This window comes from Mastomys coucha, unplaced genomic scaffold (assembly GCF_008632895.1).
Source record: "Mastomys coucha isolate ucsf_1 unplaced genomic scaffold, UCSF_Mcou_1 pScaffold21, whole genome shotgun sequence".
NCBI lineage: Eukaryota > Metazoa > Chordata > Mammalia > Rodentia > Muridae > Mastomys > Mastomys coucha.
The window spans coordinates 163,517,726-163,542,224 of record NW_022196904.1 but is presented as its reverse complement, the minus strand read 5'-3'; the positions used below and the strand labels follow the sequence as shown (position 1 = coordinate 163,542,224).

Here is a 24,499-nt window from a genome sequence, read left to right as displayed (position 1 = left end):
GCAGACCAAAGCTGAGGCCTCCTGCTTGCTAGTCTTCCACTCAGCTAGATTTCCCAACCCCAGATTGCAGCAATCGAGCAGTAGTTACTAGTGTATGATCTAGCAGTAGTTACTAGTGTACGATCTAGCAGTAGTTACTAGTGTACGATCGAGCAGTAGTTACTAGTGTACGATCTAGCAGTAGTTACTAGTGTACGATCGAGCAGTAGTTACTAGTGTACGATCGAGCAGTAGTTACTACTGTACGATCGAGCAGTAGTTACTTTTCTCACTTCTATACCCAACAGAGAGAACTTAAAAGAAGAGGGTGGGAGCCAGGGCCAGGATAGAACACATCAGAATTACCCTCCGGTAGCTACTTCCCCTATAGGCCCTGTTCCCTAAAGGGATCAAGGGCCAGGCGTTTAAACACAGGAGCCTGTGGAACGCATGACACATGCATACCATAGCAGCGGTGGTGGGAATTCACAGCGGTGATGGACACTGTCCATTTGTAGAGCATTCATCATCTCAAACTGAAAGCTGCTAACTTCAGATAACGAGGAAAAGCAGGTCCTTAACACCAAGAGCAATTTAATCTGAAATGAGCTGAAAATAGTAATGGAAGAAACACACAAAGTCGCCTTGCATTGTCTCTTCTTTCAGCTGTCTGCCCACTGTCTCACTGAAGCACAAGAGATGGGATATTTCACTGTGACAAGGAGGAGCTCCCAGCAGCACCTGCAGCACTTACGTGCATTCAGAACATCCCCCCCCCCCACCCCCCAGTGGTCCTGCAGAGTTCTTAGTCAGTGTCTCCTATACCACAGATAGGACTTAGTCTTCCTGTTTTATTTGTGTGTGCCCCATGTGTCTAGCAGTGAAAGCCAGAAGTCAATGTCGAGTGTCTCTTATAACCTCTCTTCACTCTGAGTGCTAAGGATTCAAACGCAGATAGATCCTTCTGCTTGTATGACGAGCACTTTACCAGCTGAGCAATTTCCCCAACATCTAGGTCTTAAATTCTTAGTTAAATATTTGTCCTCATGTTCATCCGTTTTAATAAGAAGACCAGTCCACTCAACACCTTGAACACAGCCTATAGTAAATAAATGTGAATGTTAGTAACTAAGTCTCAGTATTGAGGGTCCGGGGAGGCAGCGGGTTAATGTTTGGGTACTGGGTTCCAAATGGTCTCTGAGTCATTCATGTCTCAGTCCAGTGCAGCCTTGCATAGTGCCCAGGTGGGGCTGGGGACAAATAGGTGACAGCATGAAGGTTTCTACACTGAGTCTCATGACCTTAGAGGAGCCTTAGTCACACAGACAAACTAAGAACATCAGGCATCTTTCTAGTCTGGGTTTTTAGGGACCTGCTGCAGATTGGGCAGGCCAGGTCAGATTCTTCTCTAAAGCTCATGGTTGCTGTCTTTAACTACTTTTGCAATAGTAGGAGAAGTTTTCTGTTGTTCCTGTTTTGTTTTTTTCAAGATAGAGTTTTACAGTGTACTCTGTACACCAGGCTGACCTCCAGCTCACAGATAACCACTTGCCTCTGCCTCCTGAGTGCTGGGATTAAAGGCGTGCGCCACCGCAGCCATTAAGGTAGATTTTGTTTTGTTTTTTGTTCTAAATCTGTATCTAGAAACCTGAGTCTCCATGTCTAGGATGGGACCAGAAGAGTCTGTCTGTGGACTCTGGTAGATCTTGGTGGCCTGCCGAGTCTTTCTGAAGAGCACTGGAGTGTTGGCACTTGAGAAAGTCTCAGGGCTCTAGAAGAAAAGAGCTCTCTCCCCTGGATTGGTAATGAAAATGCCTGCTGTGGTCTTAGGGGAGGCAGCTGCTCACCAGCTTCCTTGATGCCCTGCCAAGACTGCTGGTATTAACAGGGTTTATCCAGTGTCCCAGCAATGGAGATTTCCAAGAAGATAGGCTATGGTAAGCCCGTGGCAGCCTTGTCACTGTTCCAGGTGGTCACTCACATTTAAAGGGACATATCACCTGGACTTGAATTTTTAGGCAACTCTTGCTCTGTTTTTCCCTCCTTCTGCTCTCCCTCTGTGTTCCAGCCCTTACTTTTTTCAAAGAATAGAATGGTATCTAGTTGTGACATATAAATCATGTGTAAAAAACTAGAATTCTGTGTTCTCTCCCATTGTCTACCCATCTTCCTACATAGAGTCTCTATGTTTCTGGACATGTACATATATAAATGTAAGTGTATGTGTCCACTTATCTGTGCTAAGAAAATACATCTTAAAATGAGCCCTATGACAGGTTGCCATGTGCAAGTCACAGTACATTCATTCAGATGATGCGTATTTCATGGTGAAGGGGCACCTTCAATTGCTAGACCACAGCACTAGACTGTAATGTAATGGATGAAATGCTTGAGGAAAAAAAGACTCTCTTAAAAATAGTGCATGCAGCCTTGAACATTCTGTGGCCATATGTGTGCACATGCGTGTGCATACATGTGTGCGCACATGTGTGTATGTGTATGTTTTGATACAGGCTGTTGCTATGTACCCCAAACTGGCCTGAAATTCATTTTGTAAGCTAGGCTAGCTTACAACTTGCCATCCCCCTGCCTCAGTTTTCCAAGTGCTGGGGATTATAGGTGTGCACTGTCATGCCCTCCTCTATGAACATTTCTGAATAGTTATCCTCATTTTTTAAACATATTCCATAATTAAGAAATAAAAATTCTGAAGCATAAATATTAAAAGATTTGGATGAGTGACACGAGGCTCATGCTCAGGGGTAGAACAGGTCCCTGTCATACTCAGGCTCCCCCAGGCCTGTCCCAGCCCTTAAGAGAAAGGCTTTGGTGCCTTGCCTTCCTTAAACTACCAGCGTTTTACTGTTGCTTTAAATTAAACTGGACACAGACTCGCCTGCTTTTTCAGACATTGGTTCATTCCATTCCTTATGTCCTAGTTCCAAGTAGGACTTGCTTATTCCAAAAGATACAATTCCTCCCTTTCTTGGCTAGAGCATGCTTTTCTTACAATCTGGGATGCGTAGTGATTGAATGGTCGTTGTTTAGTACACTGTTGGGCATAGAAACTTTGGGGGTATTTTGTTAACCCACATGCAGTGTGCTATTCTGGCATTCTTGGGGGTACTTGTTTGGTATATAGTAGGCTTTTAGGTGGGAGCTGAGGTAGTAAAAAGATCTGTTCAGACTCACTCGCCACCAGTAACAACTCGCCATATGGATTCATCCATTCTTCAGGTAGTAAGAGCCTTTTCTGGGCAAACTGCTGTTCTGCTCAGCTGAAAATTGCATATTACAGTGCAGTACTTAAGAATGAAACCAGCCGGGTGGTGGTGGCGGCGCACGCCTTTAATTCCAGCACTTGGGAGGCAGAGGCAGGCAGGTTTCTGAGTTCTAGGGCAGCCTGGTCTACAGAATGAGTTCCAGGACAGCCAAGGCTATACAGAGAAACCCTGTCTCAAAACAAACAAACAAACAAACAAACAAACAAAAGAATGAAACCTTCAGGGGCTGGAAAGATGGCTCAGCGGTTAGGAGTACTGACTGTTCTTCTGAAGGTCCTGAGTTCAAATCCCAGCAACCACATGGTGGCTCACAACCATCCGTAATGAGATCTGATGCCCTTTTCTGTCTGAAGTCAGCTACAGTGTACTTAGATATAATAATAAATAAATCTTTTTTTTTTTTTTTTAAAGAACAAAACCTTCAGATTAGTAAATGGTGTGTATTCCCTGGGCTTTGTTAAACATTTCAGACCTTTGCTGGGATTGGCTGTAAAGGGAGAGACTGGCCGGGGTCAGATTTTCTGACATGTCAGTGTCAGACCTTGCTTGCTTGCCAGCTCTGTGCTTATACAAAAGAACATGCAGTTTACTGGCTAGATTGTTCATAGTGTGTAACTAGACTTAAAATGCTTAGTTGTGGTTCTTGTTTTAAATGAAACAAGTGAAGTGGGCTTCTTATTTTTTTTTCCTTCTTATCTCTTTCTGGTGTGCACCAGGTGTGAAAAGGGGAGGGCTGTCTGGCTTTATGGAGGAAGAAATGTGAGGAAAGACACAGAAATGACTCCACTAATCACATGAGAGCCTCTTCTAGGGAAGAGGTGGGCGTGTGAGTGCATGTGACCTTACGCTGGGCAGGGTGAGAATTGGCACACGGGCAGTGTAAAGGCAAAGGTAGATGGCTGAATGACCACACCCCAAGCTGAAGAGCATCATGGGATGCCAACAGGCAGCATATGCTTGTGTGGCAGCGAGTAGCTCTTTCTCTACAGCTGAGGGAAAGAGGGGTGAGAGTTAGGACCGCCCCACACACACCTTTATTAGAGACCTCTAACCCCCAGACTAAGGATAACTTCCTGTTTCAAAGCCATCCAGTTTGTGTTCTTTGTTATAGCAGCCACAGGAAAGGCAGACACCAGCCAGGGCCCATCAAATCTCAACCTACTTTGTGTCAACCATGTCACTGAGTTGCGGGCAGGCCCAAGCTACAGAATGAGACCATTTAGTCTAAAAGGCTGTAGGGGGTGGGACGGTGGGAGTGACCCTTCCATCAGCAAAGCAGATCATGTCAGAACCTTCCCAGGGAGCTCTCTAGAGCTGCTCCATTTAGCAGGTACCCATATGTTAGCTACACTGCTGTAACAAAAGTCCTTGACAAAGGTGACTCAAGGAAGGGCTGACTTCTATACACCGGTCAAGGTACAGGCCACCATGGTGGCAGGAGCGGGAGGCAGCTAGGCACCTTGCAGCCACAGTCAAGAGGGTGAGCACCGGTATTCTGCTCCATTTCCCCTTTTTCTTCCACCAGAGACCCCTGTCCATGGAATGGTGCTCCTCACAGTTGTGGTGGGTCTTACCACCTCAGTGAACCTCAGGGAGACACGCTCTCTGATACCCCAGAGATTTGTCTCCTAGGTGATTCTAGGGTCTTTCAAATTGGCATCAATATGAGCCAGCACAGGCTTTGTGAGGCCTGTCACCTTCCTCAGCCTGCATTCCAGTTGGACTCTGCATTCTAGTCAAAGAAGAGCCTCAGGCTACAAAGATATTAAGGAGATAAAAATAGAAACAGTGGGAGTATGAAAAGTGATGGCTTAGAGGGGTCCCGTTGGTGTGAAGGGTATCTGCACCAAAATATTGAAGCAAGGTGGTGAACTGGATCATAAGGATACCTGGGGAGGGATATTCCGAGAGGCGCCTCAAGTGCAAAGACCCGGAGAGAGGGAGCATGAGAGTGGAGCACGCCTGGTGTACTTGAGACCTGCTCAGGTGGCCAGTGCAGTTAGTAGGGCAAGCAAATGAACACCAGCATGGCTGGAAGGGACCTTGAGAGAGGTGGTGGGTACATAGGTGACAGGGACCGAGAAGGGACACTGAGTGCAACAGAGTCTCAAGCTTTTCCTTTAAAGGCTACTACAACCCACAGGATCTGAACGCAGGCGTAGTAAGTGGTTAAGGGGGAAGTGGGAAGACCATGCAGTAGGAGTGTTATGGGTGATTGATTTTGTCTCAAGGAAAAACTGATGGGTGGGCTCTCGTAGACTGGAGGGGGTCGTGAGATGTTGGGCATGTGCACATTTTGCCAGAGAAGGTGAGTGAGATCTCCTGTCACTAAGATAAAGGAAACATGTAGAAGGGCAAAGTTTTTAAAAGAGCAGGAATTCCATTTCGCCATTTTAATGTAGTTAGGTAAAATCTATGGCATACTTATCCCTGGGACATACAGAATGCCAGCAACAGCCATTTGTACACAGTAGGTGCTTTGTAAGTGGTGTAATCTTCAATCCTTAGCCCCGTTGATGCTGGCTCTCTGAAAGGGAAAAAAGCTCATTACATGTATAAATAGATACGTGCGAGCTGTGTCTTAGTGTAATGGATGTGACACTGGCCCTGCCAGAGCCTTTGGTAATCTCTTCCCTGAATGCTGATCAAGTCCCCTCAATGAACGGGCTCTCTCTGTGGTATGCACTGAGCTCTCTAAACCCAGAACTCTCTGAGGATGACTCTCCTCTTAAGTATATGGTATGGTTTCTCTGCTGTGTAAGTGAAACGTGGCTCGTAATAGATACCCACAGGGCTGTCATTCTCATTTTAGGGTAAGGAAGTAGTTCCCAGCATACTTTGAAAAGCTGTTGTTTGCTATCCTAAGGTGCTAAATTCTGCCTTCCTCTACATGCTCTAATACCCTCCCTCCTTCCCCCCTCCCCTCCTTTCTCTAAGCCGAGGGCCTTGCAAAGGCTAGACAAGTGCCCAGGGACTGCCCTGCATCCCTAACCCTTAGGATCCGATTAGATGAGGCTGCCTAAGAGGATTTAGATAGCATTGAAAAGGGTCTGTAAAAGATAAGTATGCATACAGTTAGAAAAGCTGCAGTGTTCAGTTTTTAATTCATCGGATTAAATAATCAATATTATTGATAATCAATAATTTTTTGTGTAATGCCAGTTTTTGTGTTCCCTTATAACAAAGAATGAAAACTCAGGCTCCCTCCTTGAGCTTTTTCTTTCAGAAAAGCAGTGGGATGCTTAATTCCTTCTAGAAAGTGAAGAAATTAAGGGTGGTTTGTTTCTTTGTTTTTTTGTTTTTTGTTTTTTCTGGGGAAGGAGTTCTCTGTTGGTAGAACATTTGCCCGGCATACACAAAGCCATGTTTCAATCTGCAGTAGTCAAAAAAAAAAAAAAAAAAAAAAGAAAGAAAAAAAGAAAAACAAAAATCAGTGCCAAAAGCTGTAATCCCCTCGATGAAGTAGAGGCAGTGGCCAAGGAGTTCAGAGCCATCCCAGGTCACACAGGAGTCTGATGCTGGCCTGGGCTACTTGAGACCTCTCTCACTTAAGAAGAAGAGTGGAAGAGGGAGTGATATGGAGAGACAAAAAGAAATAAATAAGCCCAGAAGATAGTCCAGTGGGTAAAGTTGCTTACCCACCTAGCCAGATGGACCTGCATTCAGTACCTAGGACTCACCGGGTGGAAGAAGGTAACCTATGAGTTGTATTTTGATCTCCACATATACCCATGGTGGGCATATGCCTACACACAACCACACAAAATAATAAATACAATGCATTTTTTTAAAGGTGTAAGGAAGCCTTGAACAGATGCCTAGAATGCTCAGCTTTTTACCTTTCCTGCTGTGGTGGTCTGGGTAAGAATGGCCCCTTAGGCTCCTATTCAAATGCTTAGTCATAGGGAGTGGCACTATTTCAAAGGATTAGTGGGTGTGGCCTTGTTGAAGGAAGTGTGTCACTGGGGTGGGCTCTGAGGTTTCTATAGTCAAACTTCAAGCCACACCCAGTGTTTCCTCCAAATCCTGACGTAGGTCTCTGCTACTGCCCCAGAACCTGCATGCAGGCTGCCATGATAATAATGAACCCATTCTCTGAAACGGTAAGCAAGCCACCAATTAAATGCATTCTTTCCTAAGAGCTGTCTTGGTCATGATGTCTCTTTACAGCAACAAACAGTGACTAAGGCACCTGTTAAAACAGATTTAAAAGCAAGAAATGGTGTAATTATGGTCTGCACACAGCTCTGAAGCAGTAACTGGAAACGGACCATGGTAGCACAGTTATGGAGGTGAGTCTCAGTCATAAGACAGAAAGGGCTTGTGCGACATGTAGCCATGTAGTATGCATTGTGTTCGAAGAACATGATTTCAAAGATGCGAATCACTGATAGGGCTTTAGGGGGATGGGCTCTGCACGGGTACAGCATGGAGGCCAGTCTGGTGAAGTGTAGTGTTGCCTGAACCTTGGTGATTGAAGTGGAAATGAGGGATGGTTTCCTGGCCTGCTCAGCCGTGGAAGGCACAGACCCGGGACTTTGGTCTCTTGTTTAGATGGTTCATCTTTGCCAACTCAGTAACCAAAGCATAATGCGAGTGTGTGTGTGTGTGTGTGTGTGTGTTCCCTAGCCCAATACACGGTACGTGTTTTATATACGTATACAACTAGAAGATTTGTAAGCCCTGTTTATTTAAACTTTTATCAGATTCTGAAGAGCATTTCATATTTGTGATCTGTATCATTAAACAAACATCTTGTCCTGTGATATATTGCTGATCTTGTACTTTGGAGTTTTTTGCCTTAGCGTTAAAACTGTGATTTATACAGTTGTACCACCTGTGCTACTGGTAGAGACTTTAAACAGTTGCGGATCTGAGAAAACATTGCTACTTACTTTGAACTTCTGTTCTTTCCACGTTCCACACCATAGTGACGGACACATAGGTCTTCATACAGACAGAGAGCAGCCTACCTGTGCTTCTTGAAATCTTACCTATTTAAAATTATTTTAGCATACTTTTTGTTAATGAGTTTTTACAGCTTATATGTTTATAATTTAATTGTAAGTTAGTAATCACCATTGATTTAACGGTCTCATTTCATTGTACAGAGATAAAACTTACTAAAATGTTATATAAGACAAGGATGAATTTGCAATGAACCTCTTAGGGCTCATCTCTCTAGTAAATGATGAGCTCTGTTATTTAGGCTTTTTATATTTCCTTGGGGTCCTAGAAATGGTCTTGTGAGATTGCAGGGTAACTTGGCTATATAAAAAGAACTATATTGCTAATGATATGTAACGTTAAAATCATAAAGGGACTGGGAAGAAAGTGTTAGTTGAATGGCCCAGGAAACAGAGGTTGTAGCTCTTGCAGTTTCACTACCTTGTTGAACTCCTGTTGGAGGGACGTTCCAGTGTCCTTTAGAACCTGGTGGCTGCTGGGGCAGCCTGTCATCTCATTACTGTGATGCTGCCCCCTGGTGGTTCATACCTTAGCTCAAAGGCAGTCTCTTGACAACCTGATTCTGTGCTGTGGCAAAGCTTTGCATCCTGAGAAAGGATCTCAGCTGAGCTCTGGGTTTATTTGTCTCTGTTTTTGTTTTTAAAAAAACTGTTATTTAAGAACTGTTTGGTTTAAAGAAAAACTGTTAAAAAGAGGTTCAGAAAAATGGGCATTAGATGGTTTTGATTACCAGATCTTAGAACCAAAGAGTCACAGATAATAGGAGAGAAGCCAATGAATGATTGCTTAGTTTTAGGAGTTGGCACATTTGCTGCCTAGAAAGGACCCAAAGCTGGTGTGGTGTAGGTGAGCAAAGGGGGAGGTCTGCTCTCACTTTCCTTGAAGTCCTCCATCCTGTTTGACCATGAAGTGAGAAGGAGAGAGCTGAGTACAGGACCAACCTGGGCGCAGTGCTTCCATGGCCACAGGTGCCCACAGTATGCCCTGCAGAGCCATTCATTCAGAAGTCCCCTTAAATGGTCTCTGATCTGAAAATAGTTTCAACTTAACTAGCTATCAAAGAAGCACTCGAAGTGTATTTTGGGAGAGATGCTTGAACTTGATTTCTCCTATCTGGGCATGTAAGTTGTTGCTAATTTTAAACCTGGTGTCAGTCCCCAGGGTCATGTTCTCTAAATGAGGTTCTTTGTCTGCTTCCATGGGTCATGTTAAGTGTGGTGTGGTGTGGTAGACTTTCATCAGTGAAATGGAAGACTTTCAACTAACCAACCAGTAGGTATTTTTGTTCCTCAGTAGACTAGGGAAACTTACTTTGTACACACAGGATAGAAAGGATTTTATATTAATAAGATATTAAATGTGATACCTGCCTGCATCACATTTTGACACAGGGTAGTCTTCAACAGAAAGAGTCAAAGCACACTTTAAAACAGCTGCTTTTCCTGTGGGTGGCAAATGAGCTCATTACAGCACCAGATTCCCAAAGTTCATAGATGGTTTACAGCCGTACTCAGAGTCCAAACAGTGTATTTGAAGGAAAAGTAATTTATAAACCAAAACATTTCATCTTAAAGGACATTTTGATATTGTCTGAGAGAAGGGGGTGATATATTTGAATTCACTTTAGGGAATCCAGAGGGATCCTTACCATGTGAAAGATAATTGTTAATTACCTGTGCTATTATTCTGTTTACCCAGCATTAAAGGGCACACTGCCTGTTACAAGGTAGCAAAAGGATGTACCTCACAGCTCTGCTTGTGGGTGTCAGTAACGCAGAGTGAGTGTGAATGGTCTGATTCTGGAACGGGAGTGGGGTCAAGGCCAGGGGCAGAATGTTATGACTGGAGTGATGTGGAGGAAAACACAACTGCATTGCAAACGGAATGGTCTGTTTTGCTCTTTGCTCTTTCCTTAATATGAAATAACAGTGAAGTATTGTACATTTTTCGCTGCTGTTTGGAGTGCCTGGTGTACCCTCTGCGTTTGGCAAATTGTGCCCCTTCTTCTGCTGGTGGTGGTGGTGGTGGTGGTATTTTGTGGGTCTGTTTTTCCTGAGACAAGGTCTAAGTATGTAGCTCTGGCTGTCCTGGAACTCACTATATAGACCAGGACAGCCTCAAACTCACCAAGATCCATCTGCCTCAGCATCTCAAGTGCTGGGATCATTTTTTTTTTTTTTTGAGTGCTTTCTGTGATTATTTCTACACAGAAATCACTACACAGTTTTAAAAGATACCTTTTCTTTTCCTTTTTGTATTTTCTTGGGCAGTGTTATGTGAGAAACTTTTTCTGCAGGATATAAAGGCCACAAACACATGCACCCACAAAGTCTGCTCACCCCGAAAAGGGGACCAGTGACAGACCTAATGATTACAGCAGAGTCCAGCTTGGTGAGCCGTTAGGTTTTTATTAGGGTTGCTAACAGGAGTCTGGGGGAGAGGTTATGTGAGGAACAGGAATGATTGCAGCTGCATCCTGAGCAAAGCCTACCCTAAGACCTGAGGGAAGCTGCATCTCTGGGGCCCTCGGCATCACGTGCACCGCCGGTCAGAAGGTTTCAGCCCTTCCAGGCCTGTGACATTTACTCCCTGGGTCTCGTAACTGCTCTCCTCCTGCATGCTCCTTGGAAGACTGTTTGAGGGACTATATCCAGATAGCTAGCTTAGAACACTGGTTTTGGTTGTTGTAGTACTGATTACTGAAGTTAGGACCTCACACATACCAGCACACCATCGCTATAGTCCCAAATCCCTTTGGTTTTACAACAACCTAAGCCAGTTCGGTGGTTTGTTTTTTGTTTTTTTTTTTTCACAGCCTCAGTTTACTTTTGTGACAGACTCAGAGCTGCACACACATGCTTTTAGTTCAGCTAATAAAGTCCAATGTGTAGAAATCTGAGCTCTTAATTTTTTTTATTAGACATTTTCTTTATTTATATTTCAAATGATTTCCCGGTTTCCCCTCCCAAAAAAGAATGGAAAGGCACAGAGTGAAGCGCGGTGGGAACGGAGACGCTCTTTTGGCTGGATGATATCAGCACTGTGCACATCTGCTCTTATGAGAACTGCTGGAATTTGAAACATTGGTTATGCTCTGACAATGTCCAGTGCCACTAGACTGAGTCCAAATCCAAGAATGACAGATCAACAGGCACACAGTGCAGGCCCTGGTGGGTCTGGGCAGATCAACAGGCACACAGTGCAGGGGCCCTGCTGGGTCTGGGCAGATCAACAGGCACACAGTGCAGGGCCTGCTGGGTCTGGGCACAGGCAGCTGATTGGTTGAATGGGAAGTGATTCCCTTCAGGCTTTGATAAGTGGGTTATAAGAATCAAATCCCAAGGAAAACTGTAGTGAGGAGTTTTCAGACAGCTATGTAAAGTTTCTTCCATCATAACAACCGGGGAAGAGTTTTCAAGTGGTCCTTTCCATTTTGTAGCTACTTAGGGGGGCAGATGCTGCAGGACCTCAACAGTAGGCAATGTAGTTCTCCTAGCTTGTTTTTTCTTTCTGGAACAGCGAGGAGCCTGGAGTCTTGTCATGCTTGGAGATTTGGGTTTAGTTGTATCACTGTTGGTGGATTGGCTCTCTTCTCCGAACTCTTCTTTGATTTGAAGGATTTGGGGTTCTGTGTATAGAGTCCAGTTATGTCCTCAAGCCCATTTGCTATTTCTGTGGAAGGCTGAGGTAGGAAGCACGCCATCAGCTTTACAGTGCAGCCTTCATATCTTAAAGCAATACACATAGAAGAACAACAGAAGTAAATGTGCTTATGAGAGAGTTTAAAATACTGGGAGGCAAAAGCAGAACATTGTTTTATAATTCTGTTATCCCAAGACAATAGGAACTTAACAAATAATGCCTTGACTTTCATCTCATGGTATTTATCATATATTTGTATTAACAAAACTGATAATGTTTTATAGCTGGTGTTCCTGTCATAAAACTCTAAATATCACTATAAATATAGAAATGTGGTACAGTCTTTACTGGGGACTTAATCACCTGCTTAATGAATTTTTAATGTATTTCTAATTTTTGTGATAAATGATATCTTAGAATCCGATTACTGAGTATTTATGGAAACACCCTTTCATGAAAAGCCTGGGTTGGAGTAGACTTTGCTGGTATTAGGGTTCTCTGAAGTAAAGGAAACCATGGTTCATAGTACACAGCTGCATGACTGCTTTCTTGTCGTTATATCCTTTAATTTTGCCAACCAAAAGTTACCTCCCCCTGGTACATTGAGGGCTGCTACATTTCAGTGTCGTTCAAGCATCGTGGGAGCAGAGTGTTCAAAAGAGAAACCATTAGATAAACTGTAGGGCAGCCAAAAGAAAGAATGCTCTACAGATAGTGTGAAATCTAGGCATTAAACACTGTAAAATAAACAAGGTCAAGTGGAGACTGGAAGATGTCACCAAATGCAGAACTTCTCAGAGCCAAAGTCTTAGTGGTCTGGGAAGACCAGAAAAGCCAGAGATGTGCATTTTCTAAAGCCAGCCCTCCTTGAAGCTCAGCAAAATAGGTCAGCATACACTTAGCTGAGTGCTTTCATAAGCAATGATTTTATTTGTGAACCAAAGCTGGAGTGTGGAATTGTGAGCACCGCATGTAGTAGCACTTGAAAAGAAAGGCCAGTGTAAAGGTTATAGCATCAAAAGGAATCTTTAAAGCCCCAAACTATAGAAATAAATATATTGCTCCTTCAGCCTACATTGTTACTCTAACCTTTCATATATAATTTTATAAATTCTCCTTACATAAGTTAACTCTTCAAGTGCTAAATAAGAAAATATACAGCCTATTTGAGTTGCTTTGGAAAAAGCATTCAGCAGATTTCCAAATTAAGTGTTACTGGAGAATTAAGCATTTCATTCACTGAAGAGGTCAATTAGGTTCTTGTTGACATTTATGGAAAGTCCTAGTAGATTTGGAAACCTTTATCTGAATTTGATGCTTTTGTAAAATGTCAGGTTGTTTCATAGTAAAGTGATATGAATTATTGATTTGTATTCCATTTTGTAATTAATCCCTAATTCTACTCTTTGAGGGTAGATACTGTAAATGTTGAACTGTGGTAACAGGTTTTTGAGACAAGGTCTTGCTGTGTAGCCCAGGTTGGTCCCAGCTCACCATCCTCCTGCTTCAGACTCCTGAGTTCTGGGATTGCTGCCATAATGCTTTAATTTTTAAAACCCCGTGTCCTGCTTAATTCTGGTGGTGAGCTTTTGTTAACACTAACAATGTTTCCTTTCTAGACACTATTCCAGATGACAAGACCTTATAATAACTTCTTTTGAAGAAGTATAAACAAGCCGGGCAGTGTATAAACAAATAAGCGATTTTGTAGTTTTGCCTGATTGAATCATCCATATGTTTCCAGAACGACTGCCTTAGTTTATTTTTCTTCCTTGAAGACCTGCTTTTCATAGTTAACTATAAATTAATTATATGGTGGTGTGGTGTATCATTGAAAGGCTTTTATAGTATTAAAGAGAAAGTAGCCATTTTAAGAATTTGAGCCCAAATATTGTGTAATTGTTTTTCACTTGGTTAAAACCAAATAGGACGTCCTGTTGAGCTTCCATCCTGTAGAGAGCTTGTACTGTGGGTTTGACCTTAATTAAGTAGAGCACTGGCCATTGCTTAGCACTCTTTGGACTCCATGCTCAAGTCTGGGCGGCCATTGACTGTCTGTGTCCTGCACAGCCCCTGCTCTGTAGAGCCTTGTCTTCCCTATGTACAGAATTTTAGACCAATCACAATCTGACTGGACTTCATCTCTAAAAATTATAAATGAGAGTCCCCACACCTCTTCTGACCCTTAAATTATATAATATTTGAAGAGGAAATGTTTATTTCATTTTCATTTTTCTGTTATTTCTTCCCTATTTTGTACAATAAGTCCAATAAGCTAGGCTGTGAATTAGTTCAACCTGGCTTTTCTGGGCGATGGTAGTTGTTGCCCAAGCTGACCTGTCTTCTAGGTTAAGCTGTAAAGGCATTTTGCCTGTCACCATTTGGAACTGCTTCACTATATCTCTATTGAGAGAGCAAGGCCAGGGGAAAAATGAGTTTCTTGCTTCCTCATCTACAGCCCGGCCCTGGAGTCTCTGAGCAAAGTCGTTTAGCAGACGCCAAATGAAAAGCTAAGCCGCTGTGTAGCAGGTCCCTTCCACAGAAGTTACTTTTCTCAGGTGCTTAACTTCAGCATCAGCTCCAGGAAAACAGCACGGAGTGCTTGTTTTCAAGCTTCAGAACTTGCTTACGAGTAAAGTTTTATGTCCTTGTAAAGCTGAAAAAATATCTTTAGGGTGATTAGAGAGATGGGACATTAGGAAAGTTATCTAGAAATGACAGCTCCCATAAGCATTTCTGAATACTGTGGGCTGCAGTGGGCAGTGGGAAAGAAGCTAGGACATTATTTAAAGAATAAGATGCTTAATGGAGAAACCCAAGGTTTTTATTCCTTTAATGTGGTAGAGTCTCATAATGGTTGTATCCTGTGTGAAGGTGGGTGAGGTACTTATTAGGCTTTTTTGTTGTTGTTGTTTTAAGTCAACATAACCTAGGAACAGGTAAAAAGGACTTTGATAAGGCACCAGTGTTGACTGTCTGACATGTTTACCCTTAGAGCACCATCTACGTGGTCTCCCCGACAAATACACCAGATAGGTAGATTCTGTTGTATGTCGCAGACGGTAGCGAGGAAGGAATTTGGAGGATGTAAAAAGACATAGAAGATCTAGGGAAGACTCTTATGGATTGTCAAGGCGAAGACAGGATTCAAGTCAGGGGAAATCCGGGGTATGTATTCAGGAGGGAGTGCTTTTGTGGTCCTCAATAGCTATAGAATGGAAGATACTGGCCCACCCTGCAGCCTTTTTAGGAGAATCCCTGTGGCTATCAGAAATAGCTTGATGGATTTGACTTGGCAGGATTCTTGTGCCTCTATATAGCCCATGCTTGATGTGTTAGTCATGCCAGAAAGATATTTGTCTCTGTATCAGTGGTTCTCAACCTATGCCTAGTGACCCTTTAGGGGTCAACCAACCCTTTTACAGGAGTTGCCTAAGACCATCTGCATATCATATATTTATACTACATTTCATAACAGGAGCAGAATTACAGTTATGAAGTAACACTGAAAATAATTTATGCTTGGGGGAGTCACTATAACATGAAGATGTGTGTTAAAGGTCACAGTGCTAGGAAGGTTGAGAACCTCTGCTCTACATTAAATTGTCTCCTACAATTTGATTTGTCTCTGCTTTGAAACAGTTTGTCTACGTCTCCACAGACAGAAGTGATGAAAGTCTTAATCTTGGTATAGTCTGTAGTCCTGAGGGTTTCAGATAGTGGCACACTTCCTGTGGTGGCCAAGGAATGGGGGATGAGAAATTTGGGGAAAGCCATTGTCCTTTTCCCTTGGGTCTAAACTTGAAATTAAGATTTTTTTTCTTTAGCCTTCTCATATAGACGTTGAAAGTTTCACTGGCAGTTACCCTAGATCTGTTGAGGAGTGTTTGAGGAGAGAGGCCTTGGGTCTCAGGCCTAGGAGGCAGACCTCATGTCCCACCCAACCTATGTAAGGACTCAAAGTTGGTACGCACACCTTCAGCACTCTAGGCCATGTTCACCACATGTGGAGTTCCTTGGCAGTGGCTGTGAGTGTTCAGAAAGTCACATTTGGCTTTCTTTCTCTCTGGAAAATGTTCGTATTTTCCTTGACTATTCAAGATAGTTTAAAAGAGTTTTTCATATTAGTGACATTATTGGGTTAATTTTCCATTAAATAGCCTGCCCAATGCTAGGGATATTTGTGAAGATATCGACCAGTTATTGATTGAGTGGCCTTTGAGTCCTGGGGACATGAAGTCTGCACCTAGCTGCTAGAAGTGGCTGCCTTAGCACAGTTCTTCTGGGGGTCCAGGTGCTCAAGAGAGAGTGTGCCAGGGCAGGTAGAGCACACCCAGAGAGTGTGTCAGGGCAGGTAGAGCACACCCAGAGAGTGTGTCAGGGCAGGTAGAGCACACCCAGAGAGTGTGTCAGGGCAGGTAGAGCACACCCAGAGAGTGTGTCAGGGCAGGTAGAGCACACCCAGAGAGTGTGTCAGGGCAGGTAGAGCACACCCAGAGAGTGTGTCAGGGCAGGTAGAGCACACCCAGAGAGTGTGTCAGGGCAGGTAGAACACACCCAGAGAGTGTGTCAGGGCAGGTAGAGCACACCCAGAGAGTGTGTCAGGGCAGGTAGAGCACACCCAGAGAGTGTGTCAGGACAGGTAGAACACACCCAGAGAGTGTGTCAGGGCAGGTAGAGCACACCCAAATCACTTGGGAGCACCTGGGCTGTGTCCTTAGGCTTGGTACTGCCATTGGTGCTATTAAAAATGAGAGATTGGAAGAGTACATGCTGTCTTTCCTCATTCTAGAATCAAACTGGGGTTTCAGTGTGAGAGTAGTTGGAGAGAAGGGGGGCAGGAGTGGGGCAACTTAAGGAAGTCAGTGTGAAAAGCCCCTCTAAGCGCTTTCTCTACTTGGGAATGCCTCGGGGATGGAGCATCCTAACATGTACATAATGGAAGAGGACAGCATGCACTGAGTGTACTTGACTGAAGATCCTTCTGAAGCCCAGGACACTTTACCAGATGCTATTCCGTGAAAATGTTCTTAGGGAAGCGATGTCACTAGTAACTTCCAGCTTCTAAACTTTTAAGTCAGCAGAAAGGTTTCTGTGGTTAACACAACAATAATCACCTCAGAAAGAATCCAGCCAGCTGAGTTTATTGTAGTGAGATAAAGTAAACAGAGGCTGTTGAATCCTCCGATTAAAAATTTGAAAAGGTACCAGTAAGACATGAGCACCAACAAAGCCCTCTGAAAATCACTACTTATAGAGCTCAGCTGCTTCAGTCAATAGACTCAGCCATTGACAACAACCCTATGAAGGGAATACTTTGTGGTTACCATACCCATTTTAAAGATGAACAAGCTGAAGCCCAAACAATGAGGCAAGCAAGGGAGGTGCTGGGACCAAAGCCATGTTTCATAGCTGTGTGGTTTTTATATGTGAAGTTGAGTCTTCTGCTTTAAGCTTTCCTTACCTTTTAAAAATGATTCTTAAAAACAAACAAACAAAAAGTATGTGGTTATTAAACAAACCAGTGGCAGAAGACTGGGACTACACTCAGAATCGAGACTAACTTAGTCTGGTCTGACTAACTGGTCTGACTTCCCACTTGTTTTCTGCAGTGCTGTGCTGTGCGTTAGTCAAGGACTGTGGCTATATATATTTTTTTTTTTATGTGTACATTGTTGTCACAGTGCTGGTTAAGTATTTTAATGAACATATACACTGGACTTACAATCCGTCTGTACACTCAACTGTGGGCAAGTCCATTGACTTTTATAGAGCTCATCCTCTTTTAGAAATGACAGGTGGACCAAATTCTCTTCTTTCAAATTATGGGGATCTACAGAAGTGTTGAGGGACTGAGGGTAGACAGATCAGCAGAGCCTTGGCATGTGTGTCAGCCCAGTCAGCCGTAGTGTACTCTCTTGCATAGTAGGGTTCATATATGTCTGGGAAAAATGACTTCTTGGCAAAAAAAAAAAAAATGATTGGACCGGATGATCTTACGCTTACCATTTTTGTGATTTTTCTTCTGTGATCCATAAGTTGTCACATATTGTGCACATTTCAACATTTCTCACCAGAGAGATTAATGGATTAAACAGGTTTGCCAGATTCCCTCATTCTGTGAGGGAAGTGTGTTAGATACAAAGAGAATCAATGGTCCCTGCTGTTCAGCGTCCAGAGTCCATTGAGTTATTCTTATTAAGTACTTCCCCAGAGAGCCATCCAATGCTCTTGACCTTATGCATTTTCAGATCCAGTTTAATGATCTGTCACCCAGGGAAGACAGAAAACTGGGGAATGGGCAATGCTTGCCTTCCATGTTCATTATCCACGTTGAGCCTCTTTGCATTTTGAAGGAACTGATCTGGAAGTCTCATGGTCCTGATCTTTTCTTTTGCTCCCACAGAAGGAAGAATCCTGTTCAGAAATGAGGCGAATTAATGTTTGGACACCATTGCATGAAGTGTTTTAAAACTGCCCGGACCATCTTGCCAAATGAGTCTCTGCTCATGAGACCCAACAAGATGAACCAGCCCAGGAGGGATAGTATCCTACCCTGTATGAACAGTGACTGCTGATGTCTGAGAGCAAGCTGGGGGTCCTGAATGTTGTCTGCCAGTACCATGAGGGAAGTGGTTTATTGGTCACCCAAGAAGGTGGCAGACTGGCTGCTGGAGAATGCTATGCCAGAATACTGTGAACCTCTGGAACATTTCACAGGCCAGGACTTAATCAACCTAACCCAAGAGGACTTCAAAAAACCCCCACTGTGCCGAGTCTCGTCTGACAATGGGCAGCGACTCTTAGACATGATAGAGACCCTGAAGATGGAGCACCATATGGAAGCACACAAGAATGGCCACGCCAACGGACACCTCAGCATTGGCGTTGACATTCCCAACCCTGATGGCAGCTTCAGCATCAAGACTAAACCCAACGGAATGCCAAATGGGTTTAGGAAAGAGATGATAAAGATCCCCATGCCAGAACCGGAGCGCTCTCAGTATCCCATGGAGTGGGGCAAGACTTTTCTGGCCTTTCTTTATGCACTTTCCTGTTTTGTTCTCACTACAGTGATGATCTCGGTCGTCCATGAACGAGTACCTCCTAAGGAGGTGCAGCCTCCACTACCGGACACGTTTTTTGACCATTTTAACCGGGTGCAGTGGGCGTTTTCTATTTGCGAAATTAACGGCATGATCCTTGTAGGACTCTGGTTATTTCAGTGGCTGCTCTTAAAATACAAGTAAGTAGAGTAAACATTCTTGAGGTCCAGCCCTGAAGGGCTTGCATTTAGGGATCCGGTCATTGGAAATGAAATTTACCAAGTGTTGAAATCAAAGCTTAGTAATTCCCTTTCCTTTGCTTTTTGAAGCCGTACACCCATGGAACTAACTGAAGCTCATACAGCTTTGAGAGGATGTTGTGTTTGTTGCCTGTTTGGTACAAGATTGCTCCAGAATTAAAACCATGAGCAATGCTAGTCTGTTTTCAAGCAGTAGGAAAGAAAACACTTGGACATCTTCAGAGAGATGTCCAAGATGCGGGATGTTGAGTGACAGAGGGGAAGACACCTACCCAGTCTTGGATGTTGTTTACTCAGGCGAATTGCTGCCAGCCGCCCACCCTGTCAGACCCAGAACCGCATCACATAAGTATTCACAGTTTTTGACCTGTGGGGTTTAGGCAGCTACTCTACAGTGGCTTTGGTTGGGAAAAACTGATACCTTGTTTAATTTAAGCAGGTAGCATGGGGCCGAATCTGTATGATTCCGTCTCATAGTATGTGTGGATTAGTACCTGTATTTATTTTTAGTTGGGTCCAATGTGATTTTCATGTCCTAAGCTCTAAACACAACAGGGGACCTCCCAAAGTGAGCTATTTCCTTAGGCGCGCCTCTTCCCTTCCTTTAATTAACTGGCCTGGTTCATGGTGTCTGGCTGTCTTCTGAGTGGAACATCTTGTGGCATCCCTGTCTGCTGTCGGGAATTACCGTTTCTCCCTACCCACTGGACACAGTAGGAGATACCACTGTGCCCTGGCCGTGGCCCAAGCTTACTGCCATTGTGCCTTGGGCAATGTCACCAAATCCACGTAGTAAAAGGGCCATCCCTGGGACTGAGGCCAGAGCCAGGGCTGCTTCCCTACAGACCTGGAACTGCCCCTCTGTGTCTGCTACTGGGTTTCTGAGTTTCTCTCTGGTAGACTGAGTTGCCTGAGCCAAATATGGCTGGCTGTTAAAGGAGTCATATTCCATCAAACAAAATGCAGGTGGAGTGTTCCTGTCGAATTTTTCTGCGTATTTTACTGGTGTTGGATAAACTCTCTCAGCTTATGAAGTCATATGTCTACAAGCAGAAAGGGTAGGTGCCTGCTGGCTCTCCCAGGGAGACCCTCCTCCCTCTGAGAAGAAGTCACTGACATAGCAGCCATGTGTTTACTTGGCTCTAGTTTGACAATTTTATAAGTTAAGTAGAAGCTTTGATAGAATTGATGGGCTTTGCTACCTTTGAGTTGTTGGGGGAAAAAAGAAAAAAAAGTTTTGTTGTTGCTGCTGTTACTGCTGCTACTTGGCTCTTAAGAGGAATTGGCTTCAGAAATAGTGACGTTTGGAATTCCTTACATGCGTGCTGTTGACTGACACATTTTAGTCCTGTTTTTCCCTTAGGAACATTTTAACCTTTCCCCCTCAAAAGCCCATTGAAAATATTTCCCACACTGCTCAAATTAAGCTTCCTATTTTTTTTTCCTTAAAATTTTACTTTGTTTTTGTGAGTTTACCTTCTGGGTTTTTGGGTTTTTTTTTTTTTTCATCAAAATTTGTACACACAGGCAATTTTACTGCCTCAGAATATAACTCAGTAAGTCAGGCTGAGTCTTTCACAGAATTGAGTATGTTTTGTAATTTCAGTCTTGCTCGGAGGAGACTTTCAGATCACAGGACAGAGTTCTTTTTTAAATGTTTTCTTTTTCGAGCAGGGAAATTTTTGCAAAACTAAACTTTCTTACTCTAGACTCTTTAAACTCTCTAATTTGGTATTCTCCTGGTACTTAATGCCAACACTGTGGCTATTTATTTATTTATTCAAGCTTTCCAGCCGCAGTAAACCAGCTGGAATGTGTTCTACAAAGCTAATTGAGAGCAGGAGCTGGTCCCTGCTCTCTCTGTGGCTTTTCATGCTAGGTGACTTAGATAAACCTTTCATCTCAAGAGCCTTGTTCCTCTCTCCAGCAAACAGAAGCTCCCCGGTCCAGGCTTCTGCTGCCCTAGAAAACGGTTTAAACTGGCCCTGGCATTGCTGGTTAAGGCCCTGTGTTGGAATTTGATTAGTTGGGTAATTTTATGCGTCCTGCTCAGGCCTCTGTTAGGCCCTCACGTCACTTGCTTCCTTTGGAAGCAGATTGTTGCTCTAAGTGTCCCCAGCCCTGACTGTGTCCTCCCCCAGTACTGGTATGTGGCACTCCAGAGATGGGCGGGGTAGAGGGTGGGGAGAAAGTGGTATATGGGGATGAATATCTTCCCTAGCTCTCCTCAGGAAGACTAAACCTTTTGTACTATTACATTGATACAACAACCCAACACCCACCCGTTTCTAGTTAATTGGCTATTGCTGTGCGACACTTATTTCTGCACCATTTTGAAAACATGGAACTTTCAGGTTGTGGAATGCTCTCCTTAACTTTCCTTGTTTCTGTGTTTGACTCCTGTGAGTTTGGCCCAGCTGTGGAGTCCACCAGGCAGCCGATTTAGCGTGAATCATTTAATGCCTCAGAATCAAAGCTGTTTGGCTGGTATTAAGCTCCCAATAAATCCCGAATTCCCCCCAAGTGATTCTGACTTAAGAATCCTAGAGTCCTTTAAAAGCCAGCCTATTCCTTCTTCCTTTGGACTTTCTATCTTTAGAGAAAAGATAAAATTGTCAAGGATGATATACAAATTGAAGTGAGACCACTGGTATTATGGCTGACATCCACCACCAACAAGCCCTTTAGGACCTGACTTTCTGGGTTCTGAACACTTGACTCTGAATTTGTGACATTCAGTTCTGTCTTATATTGTATACAGTTGTCCTTCACTGTGAAATTAGGTTCTGAACTTTTTGGGTTTTAAAATTGTAAATAATGTTGTCTCCCCATTTAGAATTGGACTTTCAAGCCACTGACTAGGAAAAATTCCCGGGAAATCTCTGCCTTTGTGTCAGACTTCACTGCAAACCAGGTACCCCTTGTTTTAAGAAAGCACCATAACAAGCATTCTGAGCTTGCAGACTGCTAGAGCCGAGGCCTGGGACTCTCTGTGTATGGCTCTCCACTAACATGGAGGCCCCTGCATGTTCCCTGCGGCCCCACTCTGTGAGGACATTGCCAACCCTTGACAGAGAAGGCAGCACTGTAGTGTCCAAGTCAGGTTTCCTTATTAGGTTGACTATGTGACCTGGATTCCTCAGACTCTCCTTGACCAAAACCAGGTCTGTGAGCTAAGTTTCCTAACATGTTCTCCACCAGCACCCCTCACCCCATCTCTAGAAACGCAGAACAAACTCATTTGGCATTGTCTACATGACTTCTGTCAATTCTATTTTTAGGCATGTCTCCTTTTCATTTCTAATTGGGGATCCACACTGTGGGATCAGATGAAGAAACAACTTTTTTCTTGGAAGCTCAGGGCTCTCCACAGTAGAGTTTAAGACTGACCTGTTTTACTGCCGCTCCTCCAGTTCTCTGTAAACACCTGAAAGCTCACTTTCCATTCTGTCCATTTTATCTCTCTCTCTCCTAATTTTCTTAAAGGAGAAAAGGATGTCATGTCCCTCACTCCCACTTGAATCCCAATGCCTATGTCAGAGCGTGGCACATATAAACACAGTGTGTTCATTTTAAATCTGACCCTTCATTCAACTTGAAGTCAGTGAGCAAAACCTACTGTCTTCGAGCAGTGCTGGGCCCTGGGAGCGCTGAGTGAGTAGAGAGCTCTAGTGAGGTAATGGATGAGTTTGGACAGAGTGAGGCAGGAAGGCACCAGCTGAGACTATGACAACAGCCTGTGTAAGGGACCTGGGGACAGGGAGTCAGTATGAGAGCTCGGGAGGGGGGTGATATTTTCAGATTAGGTAATTATGAAAGGCTACTGGTGAGAGAGGAGTTTAGTAGACACTTGAGCCAAATGAAAGGCAATCCCATAGGTATTTGAGAAAGAACATCCTAGATAGGAGACATAGCAAGTGTATGAAGCTGGGATTTATTTCTCTGGCTCAACTGAGACCCAAAATATTTGTAATGGCCCAGTAAGCTGGGGGAGAGCTGTGACATAAGACTCTAGTGAGGTATGGATAGGGCCTCAAATGGAACCAATAGAGTGTGTAAGCCGCTGGCGTGGAATGCTATAAACACACTTATACTTTGGAAGAATTATGTAGGGTCAGCAAAATAAAATGCTCGTCGGGTAGGGCACTTACTACCAAGCTTAAAACTGGAGTTTTGATCTCAGAACCCATATGGTGGGAGGAGAGTGGTGATTCCCACAAATTATCCTATGACCTACACACACACACACACACACACACATACACACACACACACCAAATTAATACGCTAAAATTGTTTTTAAAATAATATGGCTACTTAGTAGATAATAGAATAGAAAGAGTTAAGTTCAGAGACTTGTTTGAGACACCCATTGCCATAGTGAATACAGCTGGCTTGTTACATTGTTTCTCATTACAAAGCTTTGGATCTTCCCATGAAACCCTGATTTCTATATGTGACTTACAGAAAAAGAATTCTACTAATTCAGGGATTCTCACGACTGTGTTGAATAGATTTTCTTTGGAACACAGTCAAGTAGCTGATATCCTGTGCTGTGTTTCGTTATAGTTTAGGGGTCAGACCTTCCCCTAAGAAGAGTAGAGTAAGTCATTTGGGTGAGGGACAGATTATCTAAGTGTGAACTGAATATGCCTAGTAGCGACCCATTGGTAGTGTCAAAAAGAAAAACAGTGTTAGATTCCAGGGTGGGCTCAGGGAGAACATGACGTCATAATGAGCTGCAGGGTCAGAGTGGAATTAGTTGCTAAGTGGAAATGATCATTGAATGATTTCTATGAAAACTAATCCCAAGGGAAGTGTAAAGGAAATGATTGGACAGATTCTGCTTATGACCTTTTGGACATTTGCATTTAAAAGCATCCCTACACATGTGGTTCCCAGTGTTGCTCTTCTAGACTGATTCTCACAGTGCTAGGATGTGTTTTTTAGTGTATAACCATAGTTTGTATTCTGTGGTCAGAGATCTCTTTAGAAAAAGCAAGTTTGGTTTTTTTGGTTTTTTTAGACTTGTGGTTTTATATATATGTATATATGTGCTTGCCTGCATGCATGTATATGTGCCATGTGTGTACCTGGTACCTGAGGGTACTGGATTCCCTAGAACTGGATTTGTTGGATGGTTCTGAGCTGCCACTTGGAAACTAGGAACCGAAATAAGCAGAAATATTCTTAATACTGGGCCTTTCTTCTCTTTCCATCTCAGTTTTAAAAGTGTGTGTGTGTGTGTGTGCACGCGTGCGTGTGTGTGTGTGTGTGTGCATGTGTGTGTGTGTGTGTGCGCATGCGTGTGTGTGTGTGT

At 43.5% G+C, this 24,499-nt stretch overlaps 1 protein-coding gene and 1 long non-coding RNA gene across 13 annotated transcripts in view; one reads left to right on the top strand and one right to left on the bottom strand.

Annotated features, from left to right (window-relative positions):
- Sgms1 (sphingomyelin synthase 1) overlaps positions 1-24,499 on the top strand; it is a 266,886-nt gene that overhangs the window by 210,403 nt on the left and 31,984 nt on the right. For 9 of the 11 annotated variants that reach the window (XM_031390092.1, XM_031390093.1, XM_031390091.1 and 6 more), the window contains one exon: positions 18,280-19,119. In XM_031390092.1, coding sequence (XP_031245952.1) covers positions 18,479-19,119 — 641 coding nt within the window. In that variant the 5' untranslated portion in view covers positions 18,280-18,478. Of the gene's footprint in view, positions 1-7,433; positions 7,556-14,910; positions 15,042-18,279; positions 19,120-24,499 lie in introns of those variants that run through there. The other 2 variants (XM_031390099.1, XM_031390097.1) reach the window with 2 other exon arrangements.
- LOC116103738 lies at positions 18,114-23,836 on the bottom strand. Of its 2 annotated transcripts, none has more exons than XR_004123555.1 (3): positions 23,645-23,836; positions 22,570-22,658; positions 18,114-18,290 (listed from the first exon to the last, which is right to left on the bottom strand). It is a non-coding gene; the product is annotated as an uncharacterized LOC116103738 (long non-coding RNA). The 2 variants fall into 2 exon arrangements; XR_004123554.1 differs by lacking the exon at positions 23,645-23,836 and adding an exon at positions 22,799-22,945.